General features: G+C 40.8%; 1 protein-coding gene and 1 pseudogene across 2 annotated transcripts; one reads left to right on the top strand and one right to left on the bottom strand.

Annotated features, from left to right (window-relative positions):
* Positions 1-2,087: 2,087 nt before the first annotated feature.
* On the bottom strand, positions 2,088-8,148 carry LOC110595943 (annotated as a pseudogene).
* PRSS37 (protease, serine 37) lies at positions 8,039-13,548 on the top strand. Of its 2 annotated transcripts, none has more exons than XM_008061640.1 (5): positions 8,039-8,229; positions 10,111-10,252; positions 11,455-11,708; positions 12,308-12,444; positions 13,306-13,548. In XM_008061640.1, exons 1-5 carry the CDS (start codon positions 8,196-8,198, stop codon positions 13,444-13,446), a joined length of 708 nt encoding a protein of 235 aa, XP_008059831.1. In that variant the 5' UTR covers positions 8,039-8,195; the 3' UTR covers positions 13,447-13,548. The 2 variants fall into 2 exon arrangements, with proteins under 2 accessions (XP_008059831.1, XP_008059832.1); XM_008061641.1 differs by having other exon boundaries at positions 11,455-11,705; positions 13,306-13,480.
* The last annotated feature ends 2,414 nt before the right edge of the window (positions 13,549-15,962 follow it).

The following is a 15,962-nucleotide window of genomic DNA, read 5'->3' as shown; positions in this document are numbered from 1 at the left end:
ATTACCATTTTAGATTTATCTAGCAGAGACATTATAAAAATACAAGTTCAATTTTTATATTCTTTGTTTTTAACTTATATATTACTTATAAGTCTATTTTGGGTGAATTTCCATAGAAACTTCCATTATAAGAAAACACTTTTAGTAAAAAGACATTATATATGCTACAATGATTATTTCTATTTATATTCTCTGTAAAATTTTTACAAATTGTTGGTGTGAGATAACCACACATATGCACATGCACACAAACTCATACACTCCTTCTCTTGTGAGGTTCAGCTATGGCCATAAGAAAAGTAACTGTGGCAAAGGGACTTTAATGAAATGTGTTGATGGCCCAGGTGGCCTCAGGCCATCCCTGCCAAAACTGATCTGGAAATCTAAAGTAGTAATGAAAGTTAAAATTAGGTATTTAGGGTGTGGTCCTAATCCAATATGACCAGCATTCTTATATGAGGGAGAGACACCCACAAAGTACATGCATTAAAGAATAGGTCATGTGAAGATACAGAGAAGGCAGCCATCTGCAGGTCATGGAGAGAAGGTTTTATTAAAAACTAAACCTGCTAACACCTTGTTCTGGAACTTCCAGCTTCCAGAACTGTGAAAAAATAAACGTTCTATTTCTTTAGGCACTCAGCCTGATTTTTCTTAAGTCAGCCCTAGCACACTGATAAAGATTTTTGTATCAGGAGTAGGGTGCTTTGAAACAAACCTAAAATGTGGAAGAGGCTTAGAAATGGATAATGAGTGAAGGTTAGGATAGTTTAGAGGTACATGTTAGGAAAATCCTGGACTGCCTTTAAAAGACTTGGTGGGAATAGAGATATCAAAGCTGATTTTGGTTAGGTCTCAGACAGAAATGAGGAACATGAAACTAAAAACTGGAATCCTACTATACAGTTGCAAAGGATTTGCTTCAATTGTGTTCTAGTGTTTTATGGAATGTAGACACTCTAAGTGATATAAGTACAGAATATCTTATGAGGCTTCTACACAAAGTGATGAAACTGTGACCTGTTTTTTCCTTCTTGCTTAGAGTAAAATATGAAAGGAGAGAAATAAATTGAAGAAACTGTTAAACAAAATGGAACCAGAACTTTAGGATTTGGAAACTTCTATGTGAGAAGAACATGAATTTTGGTGGTCCAGAGGGTGGAGTGTTACAGACTAAATTGTGCTCTGCCAAAATTTGTATGCTGAAGTCCCATTCACCAATGTGGCTGTATTTGGACATAGAGCCTTTAAAAAGGTTTTAGGGGCCAGGTTCAGTGGCTCAGCCTGTAATCCTGCACTTTAGGAGGCAGAGGTGAGTGAATTGCCTGAGCCCAGGATTCGAGACCTGTCCGGGCAACTTGGCGAGACCTCATCTCTACAATAAATTTAAAAACAAAAATTAGCCAGGCGTGGTAGCGCATGCCTGTAGCTCCCAGTTACTTGGAAGGCTGAGGCGGAAGGATTGCTGTAGCTCAGTAGGTCGAGGCTGCAGTGGCCGAGAGCGGCCACTGCACTCCAGTCTGGGTGACAGAATGAGACTTCAACTCAAAAAAAAAAAAAAAGGTTTTAGGGTTAAATGACATCATATGGGTGTGGCCCTATCCAAAATGACTGGTATCCTTTATAAGAAGAGGAAGAGACACCAGGAAAGCATTTGCACAGGAAAAAAGGCCTTGAAAGGACGCAGCAAGAAGGCAGCCATCTGCAAGCAGAGGAGAGAGGTTTTAGCAATGAGCCAATCTTTCAATACCTTGATTTTGGACTTCTGGGATTCAAAACTAAGGGAGAACCACTTTCTGCTATGAAAGTCCCTCAGACTGGAGTCCTTTATTATGGCAGCCCTAGCAAAGACACATTACTAATACAGAAAGTAAACCATAAACCAACTATCTCATGGCCAATGAAAGAAAGCCACTTTTTTCCCATTCCATTCAGAAAACTGGAACATTTACTAGTGATTTCTGCCAGCTTCTCACAGGAAAGGAAGGGAAGAGAAGGGAAGGGGAAAAGGAAAGGAAAGGAAAGGAGAAAAGAAAGGAGAGGAAAGAAAAGAAGAGAACATCTCTTGTGGGAGCTGATGGACAGACTTGGTCTGTGCAAGTGGGACTTCTGGCTAAATCCAAACCTGCATGCCCTGCAGACATATGACTTCTCTCCAGAGTGGTATGCTGATATCAGATTAGGGCAGACTTAAAACCAAAGCCATGTCCACACTCACAAACATAGGACTTCTCTCCTGAGTACATTCTCTGGTCAGAGATAAGGTGTGACTTCTGGCCAAGTGTTTGCCTACACACCCTGTCTACATAAAGCTCCTCCTCTGAGTGTGTCCTCTGGTGTCCAGTGAGGAGTGACTTAAAGCCAAAAGCACACGCACAGAGCACAGATAGGGCTTCTCCCGTGTGTGTGTCCTCTAGTACTTGATGAGGATGACTTTCTGACCAAAGCCATGCCCAGATTCCGAGTACAGGTAATGCTTCTCTCCTGGGGGCACAGGTGAGGCTTCTCTCTTGTTAGTGTTCTTTGGTGTCTGATGAGGGTATTCTTCTGATAAAAAGCTGTGCCCACACTCACCACAGATATAAGGCTTCTCACCTGTGTGTGATATAAGGGGTGACTGTTGAGTAGTGACTGCCGTCTGAAGCCATGTCCACACTCAAGGCACAAGAAGGGTTTCTCACCTGTGTGTGAGCTTTGGAGTTGGAGGAGTGATGCCTTCTGGCAAAAACCTCTCTCACACTCGGGACACATGAAGGGCTTCTCCTCCAAGTGTGTCCTCTTGTATAGAATAAGGGCTATCTTCTGGTGAGAGCCTTGCCCACATTTCTGACATGCAAAGTGTCTCTCCCCCGAGTGAATACTCTTGTGGTTAGTGACAGAGGATGTACACCTGAAGTGTTGACCACTTTCCCTGAACATATAGGGCTTCTCTCCTGAGTACTTCCTCTGATGTATGGTGAGGGAGGTCTTCTGGCTAAACTGGTGCCCACACTCAGGGCACAAGTAAGGCTGCTCCTCTGTGTGTGTCCTCTGGAGCTTGATGAGATCTCATCTCTGGCAAAAGCCTCTCCCACATTCAGGACAGACATGATGCTTTTGGTGGCTGAAAAGGCTTGACTTTTGCTAAGCCTTAGTCTGTATTTTTCATACTTCTGCTCCAGATTCTGAGGCATCTACTCCCCTTAACATTGTGTCCTACTGTTCAGGGCTCATCTATTGGGCCAGGGTAGGGCCTATTCCTCCTCTTCTCTTTCCTTCTACCCATTCTACGGGGCGACCTTAACATAGGCTGAAGAATGTCCTTGAAATCCTGCTTGACCTTGTCCTCCTTAATGAGATGTCAGGGCCTTCTCTCTCCCTGTGGTCTCCTTTTTCACTCAAATAGCCTGGAACTTTGCCTTGGAAATTGCTTCCTGCAGACGAGCTTGGGAAGATCTGTGAGGAGTGACCATTTAGCATATACTGTTGGAGGAGTTGTGGAATAGAAAAGGCCACCAGGCAGGGGAGACAGGGCTGGAGCTCTTTCCTGGGCTCTGCTAGAGAAAAAGTCTTGGTCAGAGTCACCACAGATACTTTGTGGACAATAACACTTGCCTGTCAGTAATTCTTCAGAGGGGCACAACAAAGACTTCCTTCACAGACCCACCTTCCATTGCACAATGGCACATATATGCTCTACTGCAGCACAGAAAACCCAGCTCTACCAGCCAGACTAAAAAGTCAAGAAAGCTCACAGGCAGGGTCAGCTCTACACTCTGCTGCAAGTAGACTTGCACTTTTACCTTCCAAGTCATAGGCACGGAGCGTGATATAATAAAGCCACTTTTTTTCCCATTCTATTTCAGGAAACTGGAATATTTACTAGTGCTTTCTGCCAGCTTCCCACTCTTGAGGAAAGGAAAGGAAAGTGATATAAGTATTATGCACAAACACATGCTTTTACCAAACGAGTTATTATACATTCCTTTAGTGACTTTTCCTACAAAAAAAAAGTGATGGATTGAATTAGGAGTCATCCCACCTAGAGGTTTTCCCAAATGTGGGAGGCAGCACAAAATAAAGGTTAAAGAGATTCATGTACGAAATTAAACTGAACACTTCTCCCTTCATAAACAAATATTTAAGAGGATTCTCTTCCCAGAAAACTGGATTCAACAGAAAAGCAGAGAGACAAGGTGTAGGCCTACAATCCCCTAAAGGATTTTTTACTCCTGGTAACCCAAATCAATCTAAGACTTACTTTTCTGGGTTTTCTACAAGTTATTGTAAAAGGAAAAATTTCATCTATAGTAGCAATTGCCTAAGAGATATCACATTTGTATGTCTTATTCTGTTACAATTGGTTCTATCTTCTTGGAGCTGATTTTTTTAAAAAATACTGCGATCTCTGAGCACACCAGGTCTTTCTAAATCTACCCGATTCTTTCTGATCAATACAAAATGAGACATGTTTTATAAACCACCTACAGCAGTTCTGCCAGCTGTTTTTCATGTAAAATATTACTGGAGCACAGATACTCATTCCTTTGTATACTGTCTATGACTGCTTCCACAATACAATGGCAAAGTTGAGTAGCTGTAACACAGACCATAAAGTCTGTAAAACCTAAAATATTTGCCATCAGGCTCTTTTTAAAAAATGTTTGCTGAACACTGAGCCACAGCATCTACTGATACCATCTGGTCTAAAATGCCAACTTTCAATTTTAATAAGAATAACCACCATGAAACCCCCTCCTAACATTTAAGTTTATCCAGCCCCCCCAGGAAACTATTCAGTAAATTTAGCTCTCCGGGTATGTTTGTGTATGTACTGCTAGGTCTACAAACTCCTCTGAGATTGCCCTGACCATTACAAGTGCTGACCCCAGTGAACTTCCAGAGACTGCCTTGGTATGTAGATCTGGTCATCAGGAGTGGGTTTCTTCTTAGAAAATTTACTATAACTCAGCTCACTGTACTGTCATTTATTTTAGCTAGCTAGTCTGTCCACATTGTCATAATTCTTGGCAGGTGTGTGCATTCCTGGCTAATGTCTTCATAAAAACACTTTGCCATAATTCTGGAGTTTTGACAGGTGAACTTTCAATATTACACTATTGTCTACTTGTCTGTGATTTGATGAGAAGAGAAAAGCAATGCACTGAGTCACAAACACTAAGACCAGTTTACAGCACATCATTTCAGATGTGCCTTTTAGCAGTAGAGGAATCAATTTCATGTGTCTTCTATATTAATTGTGGTGACTAATTTAAATGTGGGAAGCATAACTTCCAATAAACCAAATATTTCACTCTCATAATTTATGCGACTTATGTAATAATGTGGCAGATTTTACATGAACTGATTTAGAATCACAGTATTAACTTTGGGGAAACTTAAATTGGCCTTAAAGATCCAGAAGTTCTGGAACAAAAACGGAAGCTAAAAAAAATCATGGTAAGGCCTTTAAGTGAATCGTAAAATTTTCCATCAAACGTTACCAGAAATATCTACTCAGGATGTAAAAGAAAATAAATCAATCTGTTTATAGCATCTTTTAAAATCTATGGCTGCTGTGGTCCCAACTGATTTTTCAGACAAACATGTACTTCAATTAATGCATAGTAACTCAAAATGTTGCAAAAAAAGAAAGAAAAACAAGGTCTAATGACTCCTTAAAGCAATTTTTTCCTGCACAGCTGTAGTTGTGAGAGATAGGATTATAGCTGTGAATTAAGCAAATGACCCTATAAGAGAAGCAATGCTGGACACTCCCTGCTTTAAAAGGAATTTAAAACATTTTGAGACTGGGGTTGCGTGAGGTGGCTTGCACCTGTAGTCCCTGCTACTTGGGAGGCTGATTAAAAAAATGTGGTACATATATACGATGGAATACTATGCAGTCATAAAAAAAGAACAAAATCATGAATTTCGCAACAACCTGGATGGAACTAGAGTCTATAATACTGAGTGATCTCTTACAGAAACAAAGATCTGAGTATCACATGTTCTCACTCATATAGTGAACCTTGAACATCTACCATAATACTATTAAAAAAGGACTGACAGTGGTAGGAAACTATGGGGGGGTAGGTAGGGGAAGGGAGGTGGGACTAACGGTAGTTAATATCTGTCTGGGGACAGGGAGACATCCCTTATTAACAAGGGCACCTGAACGATGCACATTTGTATACCTAACCCTTAACTGTACCCCACAATTTTATTATAAAAAATATGTTTTTTTTTAAAAAAAGGTCTTTCCAGGTGGTAGAGGTTGTTTCTACAAAAATTCCTTTTCAATAATTTATTTTCTCATTCACTCACCTAAAATTATTTTATAATGATGTTTTGACAAAAATTAGTGATTTTTAAGGAAATTATTTTGAGTTCCCATTAGAATTGGGCTAGGCTTCATGTTCACACACCAGTGAGGAAAGGTGGTACCTCATTGGAGAAGGACTATCATTGCATTGATCACAGTGTCAACCTATAACACCTGAGTTCTGACCTGGAAAATTCCCCTTTCTATTCTGACCCTGACTTGGACACCAGGGTTCTGTGCTGTATACTTCTCTGTCTCTTGGACAAGAAAAGCCCCATGCACAGATGTGGAACCCATTCATGACTTGCTGGATTCCAGCTTGCAGGTGACAGTACCAAATGGCCCTTTGCTCTGACTTTAGTTTCTGTGTCCTCTCCTAAGCCTAATTAGATGCTGATATCCAGACCCCAGGAGAATAACACATGAGAAAGTAAGTGGAATCTGAAACAAAATCTGCGTCAAGAACCAGCAACATGAATTATTGGCAAGTACTTTGTGCAAACACAGTTAAGAATTTGAAGGTCAGCGGGCTCGGTGGCTCAGCCTGTAATCCCGTGCCTTGGGAGGCTAAGATGAGTGGATTGCCTGAGCCTGCAGGTTCGAGACCCGCCTGGGCAACTTGGCGAGACCTCATCTCTACAATAAATCAAAAAATTAGCTGGGCGTGGTAGTGCGCGCCTGTAGTTCCAGCTACTTGGAAGGCTGAGGCGGAAGGATCACCAGAGCCTAGCAGGTCGAGGCTCCAGCGGCCAGGAGTGGCCACTGCACTCCAGTCTGAGCAACAGAGTGAGACTCCAACTCAAAAAAAAAAAAAAAAAAAGAATTTGAAGGTCATGACAGCTGAGTGTTAAATCAAGTGTGAGGTCCTTCTAAATGTGGGCCTCTGTGCAACAAGTTACAGTCTTTCAGCTCCTCTTATTTATTAATAAATTAATGGCAGGCATCTCACATGAGGAGTATTCTTTATGACTATGGTGTCTCAAATAAAACCAGAGCATGTTTCCTTACCTGGAGTCTGTCCCCACCCCAAGTCCCACACACTTCAATACCCCTTTGTGCAATAGGCCATCTGCAGTGCTGGGCAGCCACCACCTTCCAAGGATGATTGTGGTACTCTATTATTAGCTGACAAATATATTAATTAGATAAAAAGCATTTAGAGGTGCTTCTTACTGAACAGACATTAGATCTAATGTTATCTGGACTGTAAACCATTCTCTAACTATCAAGATAACTATTCTATGAATGCTTTTCATTTCCAAATTTTCTTGGCTCAGAGCTGTTGATCAGGACAACAAGGACCAAGTTGGTGATGATGACTGAGTGATGAAATAGTGATCAAAGGGACAGATGAAGCTAGTGTAACAAAGATGGGAGGGGCTAAGGGACAGTGTAAGTAACTACTAGGGGGTTCAGAGCAAACCTCAGGACACTCTTCCGGAGCTAAGGTAAAAAATCCTGACCCCACAGCCCTGGTCTCAGAAACTCCTTGAGGAAGATAAGTCCTAAGAGTTAGAGCTCCCTTTTCCATGGACAACTGAACTACCAACTCACAGATGTGCTTTTAGGAACAGCAGATAGGAGGACTGGATCCAGGAGTCTACAGAATTAAGCTTCATTTTCCTTCCCTGCAAGGCCCCAACAGAGAGGCGCGGTTCCCCCCATCCCCCAAACCCCAGCCACCTTCCCTGGAGCAGAATGACTTACATCTGTCTATCTGGAGCCATCTCCCTTCCCTCTTTATGCCCAGAGTTGCTTTCCAATCCCATGGAGTGTCCCCAAACCTAACCATATCCACTGATTCCACCAGGTGTTCCTGAGGAGACAACTGCTGAGGACTCCATATTCTGCTGACTATTTTTCTACATCTCACAAGGAGTGAGCTACCACCATGAAATTCTTCTTTTATTTGGGTGTCCTTGCTGGTATGTATCTGAGACCTTCCACTCTGTTCCATAAGGCATAAGTTTATGTAGCATGGAGTGAGACGGAGGCAGAATGTGTGAAGGGTGCAGAAGAGCCAAGAAACACTGTCATGAGCAGAATTAGGGGTCTCCCATCTTACATCCAAAGGCTCTCAGGACAGGCTGAGCCCACCCTTCTAGTGCTAAGCTATGGAGTGGGTCAAGGAACACACCTGCCTTAGAGAATGCTCAACAGTAAGCTCCACCTTGGTTCTTTAAAAAAATGTGGGCCTCATCACCTGGGAAATTCCAGAGAGTGGTCAAAAGGACAGAGAACTCGTTTTGACCTCTGATAATCCCCCTTTTCTAAAACTTTAGACTCAGATGCAGGGGATAGAGAAGGTGGAAACAAAAGAACGAATGCTAGGGCCCTACTTTGTGCTGTCCCTGCCTTCCATAGAGCTCTTCTGATGGCAGAATTTGCTAGTGAGGCATTTCCCACCACTCCCTGATGGCCTTGATTATATCACATTTCACTCAAGTTAATTAATCCTTCTGTGCTTCTGGATCTTCAAAATGAGGGTATTACTACCTACATTCTAGAGTTATTGTGAAGATTAAATAAATTCATATAAAGTACTTAGAGCAGTGCACTATATAAAATTCAGTGTCTCTTGCCCTTATTAATGATCTACTATTTTTCCCTTGGGGCTTCTATATGATCACACAGGAGGGTGTGGTGAGTTACAGACCCAGGCTTGGGGACCGTTAACAGAAGTATTGAGGTCAGCCAAGACAAGAATAGGACTTTATTTCTCATACTAGAATTAACCCTCCTCCCTTTTATTCTCTAGGGTATGTTTTAAATAATTTATTTATATAATGTGTTCATATTAGAAAATCTGGAAATTTTTTAAAACAGAAAAAAATATGTATCATTCATAGTCTCACCTCTCAGTCAACACATGCTAACATTTTGAATTTGCTCCTGTACTCTATAAATTTTACTTGTTTTTAGACAATTGGTTTACATTATATACATATTTATATCTTTTATGGATATTTTTAATATAAATAGGCATGATTAATCTTTCTTTTGTTGTTCAATATTCTTTATAAATACAATTTTAATATACATGTGTCTCCACCTAATCATGTGCTTAATTTGTTTTGTTAGACACTTATGTTTCCAATGTTCAGCTTTTGAAAATGGTGTTAAAATGAGCACACTCATTCATAATATTTGTCTATATCTGATTTTTTCTTTAGAATGGATTATTTGGGTTGGAATGATTAAGTCACAGTTATAAACCTTTATAAATCTTAATTTCTATTTCTAAAATGCTTTTCAAGAAGATAGAATCAATACCAAGCAGTAAATGAGAGTCTTGTTTATTATACTCTTTCTTAGTTTAAATATTATCAATATCAAACAGAAAATTATTATAAATATGAGATTAAATGGTATGTCATTTGAATTTATATTTTTATTAGAAAAAATGTCAAATATATTCATACTTCGTGACCAATTGGTTACTTCTTTTTTAATTTATTTATTTATTATAAAGATGTGGGGCATAATTCAGGGTTAGGTATACAAACATTGATCATGCAGTTACCCTTGTTGATGAAGTATGCCCTTATTAATGAGGTATGCTCTCCCTCCCCTAGCAGTTCCTCTCAACTGCCAATCCCACCCCTCATTCCCTGACAGTTTTCCACTACTGCCAATTGCTTTCTTATCACATTATAATTGTTCAAGATCGCCTTATGAGTGAGAACATATGGAACTCAGTTCTTTGTTTCTGTGATAAATCATCCTTGTTCCTTTCCAACTAGTAAAGTGTTGATTGTTTTATTTGTTCTAAATTTATGTATTTAAACCAGTCTTTATTTTCTCAGGGACACACTTCTTTGCTTACTCATATGTGCAGAAAGAAGATCCTTCTCCCTATGTAGTATACCTCAAGTCTCATTTCAACCCCTGTGTGGGTGTTCTAATCAAAATCAACTGGGTGCTAGCCCCAGCTCACTGCTATTTATCGTGAGTATTGTGCACCACCACCCTCTAAAGTAGCTACTATTCATTCTAGATCAAGGTTTTCAAATGAGGGTAACTTTCTCCACAGGTACATTTAGCAATGTCTGAAGATAGTTTTGGTTGTCACAACCAGAGGCTGGTGCTATGGCATCTGGTGGGTAGAGGCCAGAACAAAGATGCTTCTGAACACCCAACAGTGCACTACATAGACTCCACAATAAAGACTTGTCTAGTCCAAAATATCAATAGTGCTGCTGTTGAGGAGCCTCGTGCTACATGTCATACCTCCTTAGTCTCTCATCCATCTTTTCAAGTTGTTTCCTTTTTTACTAGCAATATGAGTGCATTTTATCAAGGCCTAGCAGGTAACTGATGAGGCACTTAAAGTGGGTAAATTGAGGAGAGTTTTATAAAGGAACCAATTGCAAAGGTATGAAGACATGAAAGGGAAACCCCAAATAATAGTTCTGAACCACTAAGGTTAGTATTAAGAAAATGTGTTACCACCTCTAGGCCTACAGGGGCAAGAGGAAGAGAGGGGTTTCAAGGGAGGGAAAGAGAGACCTATATGAAGAGACTACCTAACAGGAATTGTAAACTTTGGTCAAGGGACACAGTCAATCCAAGACAACACTGAGGGGGCAGCTGGGAGGATAAATACTTCAACCTCACTGTTCCTCCAGTTACCTTCTTGTGCTTCCTTTTAACCAAAATCCAGTTGGAAGTCAAAGGACAAGACAACCCATTGATTGAAGCCAAATATGCCACCTTCCAAAGGTGCAGAGCAGGGTAGAGGAGGTTTGCTAGCACATCAGTTAGTGAACCAAACAGGAGATACCCAAGACTCAAGTCACCTCCTCCTTCTGCCTTCATCAAAATAGATATTGCCCAATTGAATAGGCTAGAGAGAAGGGGAAATTATATTTTTTGATATGCACCACACTGCACTATATTAAAACATAGCGGTTAAGGGCTCCACCACTCACTATCCGGTGGGCAGCTATGGTTGAATTACTCCTATGTGCCTCCATTACTTCATGCATACTAGGAATTAAAAATAAGATCTACTGCATAGACTTGTGAGTTAAATGAGATGATCCAGACAAAGCACTTGGTACAATACCTAACTCATTGTAACATTTAATATCTTAGCGATGATGATGATAGTTATAGATGATGATACTTCCAACTTTTTCTCTCTCCAGAAATCTGAAAGTGATGCTGGGAAACTTCAGGAACAGAATCAGAGATGGCACAGAACAGACAATTACCCCCACCCAGGTCATCCGCTACTGGAACTATAGTCACAGTCCCCCACAGGATGACATCATGCTCATTAAGCTGGCTAAGCCTGCCGTCCTCAACTCCAAAGTCCAGCTCATTCCCCTTGCCACCAAGGATGTCCAGCCAGGCACTGTCTGTCTACTTTCAGGTTTGGACTGGAGCCAAGAAAACAGTGGTGAGTGTATCTCCCACAGCAAATCAGGGTCATCAGTTATCTTTGAAGAAGAACATCTATGACCTCATAGCTGTGAGACGAGAGGCGGACAGGACAATGTGTGGAGACCCAAGGGAGATGCTACATGAGTAGTCTGCCAAGAACAAAGTTCCTCCTTTCCTATAGTGTCTAATACTCCACTGCCTCTGCAGGGCTTTGGTAGCTGGAGCCACCAGCTCATCTGACTCTGCACAAAGGCCACACCATTCCTGGATGTCAGAAGCACAATTCACATGAAGGAGGCTGTAGTGTTACTCCCCATACGTGTTCATCTTACATGTAAAGAACCTCTCTGATAACATGACTCGGGTCACTTATTCCTCCAAGATAGGTCATGGAGTAGAAAGAAAACTCTACTTTTTAAAGAGACATAAAGGCTATTTCAAAATCCTGGAGATGAGCTCTCGTAATCATGCCCATGATCATTTCTTCCCTTTTTCTCATTTCTTATTTTCTTCAGATACACACAAAAAGACACCAGTTGAAATGGAGGATGGCTGTATGGAGGACTAAAGAACAATTGTCGACAAGATGTTTTCTTTTATCCCTGTCTCCCTCAGGCCGACACCCTGACTTGCGGCAAAATCTGGAGGCCCCTGTGATGACTGATAAAGACTGCCAGAAAACAGAACAAGGAAAAGCCCACAGGAACTCCTTATGTGTGAAATTTGTGAAAGCACTCAACCGAGTTTTTGGGGTAATCTTTTCTCCATATTCAGCTTTTCATGTATCTGTATGTGATCAGTTAACTATTTAATCATAACATAAAAATTTTTTTAGATTTCCAAATAATTTTTTGAGAATTGAATAAGGCTGCAGCAAAGCTACCATTCTTTCTTCAGTAATGGACTCTCCTTACAGAGTATCTTTGCTCATTAAAGGGCATGATGTAGCACAGCTAGTTAAATACACTTTGTTAGGTGTTCATACTCAGAGCTGCAAATAAAATTGTGAAAGCAGGTATGGTTAAAAAAAATTCAGACTTTTCACAGATTGAAACTGGCTTCACCAGTTCAAAAAAATGGAGGGTTAACTCATTTTACGTGTGATTTCTAAAGAGGCTGTTCTCTGCCTTTCTCAAGATCACATGAGGCTAGTTACAGCTAAGCTTTAAAAAGGACCCAAGGTTGGGCTTGGTGGCTCAGCCTGTAATCCCAGCACTTTGGGAGGCCAAGGCAAGTGGATTGCCTGAGCCCGTGGATTCGAGACCAGCCCCAGGCTACTTGTCGAGAACTTGTCTCTACAATAACTAAAAAATTAGCCAGGCGTGGTAGTGTGTACCTGTAGTTCTAGCTGCTTGGAAGGCTGAGGCAGAAGGATCACTGGAGCCCAGCAGGTCAACGCTGAAGTGACCGTGTGTGTGCCACTGTGCTCTAGCCTAGGCAACAGAGTGAGACTCCACCTCAAAAAAAAAGGACCCAAGCTATCCTCCGATTCAGTGCTCTTTTCATACCCAAGCTTGCTGCCTCTAGGCAGGGTTCACCCAAGCTGGATGTTCCTGTGAGATCTGACTCTCTTTCTCTTCCCGCCCCTGTGTCTTTGCATGTCTCTCTGCTAGGAGGTGGCCGTTGCTACTGTCATCTGCAAAAACAAGCTCCAAGGAATTGAAGTTGGACACTTCATGGGAGGAGATGTTGGCATCTACACAAATGTTTACAAATATATATCCTGGATTGAGAACAACACTAAGGACAAGTGAGATCCTATTTCTCCCTCTGCAGTCCACTGGTTCTCAAGCCAATACTCCACAAACCAACATGTTCCCTTAGCTCAAAATAAAATCTCCAAATAAAAACCTTTGGATATAGCATACCAGAAGCCTTTCTTGTTTGTATCTCTTTACCCTACAGTGATGTGAAGAACCAGGAACAAAACATGAAACGAGCACTTACTACACTATTCTGGGTTATATTCAATATCTAATTTAATGCTCATAAGATACCTCTGAGGTTGTCTTTTATCCCCACTTTACAAATGATATGATTAAGGCTAAAAGAAGTTACTTCACATGGTCTATAGCAAGTGGCTATTAGAGCCTAGAATGGAACTCCAAATTGTCAGATTGTACATCCTGTGCTCTTAGCCTCAATGTTATAGGGGAGTGTATGGCATCACAACAGATTTTGGCTATTTCTCTGCTATCTCTCTTATCATCCAAAGGGCTTGAAGCTCTCATTTGTGGCTAAGATCTTAGGTACTGGAATAAGCTCTAAGAAAAGTCATGCCTTAGCTACTTAGATTGCAGTAATGCAGAAAGAGAGAGAGAGAGAGAGAGAGAGAGCCAGGGGAACAGTGAAAAGTAAAAAATAAAACTTCAGGACTGGTTCAGCAACCACCAGTCAAGTCCAAAAGGGAGTCTGGCAGTTCCAGAGCAAGTGAAGATATCATCTAGATCCAAAGAGGGTATGATCCCAGGACAGCAGCAAAGTTTGAGAGGCTGAGATGACTGAGATGAGGTGAAGGGCAGAATTTGGGCTTAGCCACAGATAGATGGCCCTAACAAAGGCAGAAAAGCAGGCACCAATCCTCTGCTTGAGAAATTGGTGAAGTATCGGTACACACTAAATGTTTGTGTCCTCCATCAAAATCCGTATGTTGAAACCTAATCCCCAAAGTGATGGAATTTGGAGATGGGGACTTTGGGAGGTGATTAATTCATGAATGGGATTAATACCTTATAAAAGAGAGCCCAGAGAGCTCTCTTCCACCTCCTGCCATGTGAAGTTACAGCAAGAAGATAGCAATCAATGAACCAGGAAATAGCCCTTCACCAGACACTGAATCTGCTGGCTCCTTGACGTTGAAATTCTCAGCCTCCAGAACTATGAGAAATACATTTTTTGCTATTTATACACATCCCAGTGTGGATACTGGGATGTGTATAAATATGTGTATAAATATGTGTATAAAACCTATACTGTTCCCAGGGATACTGGGAACAGTATAGGGTATTCTGTTATAGCAGCTCAGACTAAGAAAAGTTCCTCTCCAAATAACCCAAATCTGGCAGTGATAGAATTCTGGATACGCAAGAGACTGGAACATACAGGACAAGAATAAGTAAAATAATCTCCCAGCAAGTGAAGACTTAAGAAATAACTGTACATTAACCTTGGGTAATATTTTCCACTCTCATAATTTAAAATACAATCTGTAATGAGTTTTGTAGTAGGCAGAATAATAACCCTGCAAAAATGTCCATACTCTAATCCCATGAATATAATATAATCAAATATGATTATGTTATTAACCTTGACATTGGGAGATTATTCTAGACTATCTGGTGAGTCCAGTGTGAACAAATAGCCCCATTAAAAAGTGGGCAAAATACATGAATAGACACTTCCCAAAAGACATACGAGCAGTCAACAGATACATGAAAAACTGCTCAACCTCACTAATCATCAGAGAAATGAAAATCAAAACCACATTGAGATACAACAAATGACCATCATTAATAAAACAAAACACAGATGCTGGCGAGGATGCAGAGAAAAGGGAATGTCTCTACACTGTTGGTGGGCATGCAAACTAGTTCAACCTCTATGGAAAACAGTGTGGTGATTCCTAAAAGAACTAGAAACTGACTTTCCATACAACTCAGTAATCCCCCCTCTGGGAATATACCTGGAGAAACTTAAATCACTCTACAAAAAAGACACCAGCAAACTCATGTTTATTGTAGCAATATTCACAATAGCAAAAAATGGAACCACCCATGCTGCCTATAGAAACTGGACTGGATTTTTTTTAAAAAGTGTTACATATACACAATGGAATATAATGCAACCATAAAGAAAAACAAAATTATGAACTTCACAGCAACTTGGATGAATTTAGAGGCTATAATACTCAGTAATTTATCTCAAAAACAAAGTACTGAGTACCACATGGTCTCACTCATAAGCGGACCCTGAACATTTACCATAATACTAAAAGAAAGGAACTGGCAGTAGTAGGACACTGCCAGGGGTAGGGGGAAGCAATCCCTGATCTCAATAGGGGTACCTGATCTCAAACCAGGCAAAGTGGGCACCAAAGTGACAACCACTTATACACTTAATTCTGAATTGTATTGCAAATCTTTAAAAGAAAAGAAAAGGAAGGCAGGAGATTTGATTGGAGAGATGCAACAACAGAACGCAAGACAGGGGAGATTCAAAGTGTAAGAAGGAACTGACCGGCCATGGCAGGTTTTGAAAAGAGAGAAAGGCA

The sequence above is a fragment of the Carlito syrichta genome, unplaced genomic scaffold (genome assembly GCF_000164805.1).
Source record: "Carlito syrichta isolate Samal-C Ts95f unplaced genomic scaffold, Tarsius_syrichta-2.0.1 Scaffold305383, whole genome shotgun sequence".
Lineage (NCBI taxonomy): Eukaryota > Metazoa > Chordata > Mammalia > Primates > Tarsiidae > Carlito > Carlito syrichta.
Note: the sequence above shows the minus strand (reverse complement) of the source record. Positions and strands in the feature narration are given on the sequence as shown.

What these genes read in the sequence shown, in the direction of transcription:
- PRSS37 (XM_008061640.1), top strand. Translation starts at nt 8,196, where the DNA reads ATGAAATTCTTCTTTTATTTGGGTGTCCTTGCTG. An exon ending in TTATTTGGGTGTCCTTGCTG is followed by an intron (nt 8,230 to 10,110) that starts GTATGTATCTGA and finishes TTATTTTCTCAG; the next exon opens with GGACACACTTCTTTGCTTAC. An exon ending in CTGGAGCCAAGAAAACAGTG is followed by an intron (nt 11,709 to 12,307) that starts GTGAGTGTATCT and finishes TGTCTCCCTCAG; the next exon opens with GCCGACACCCTGACTTGCGG.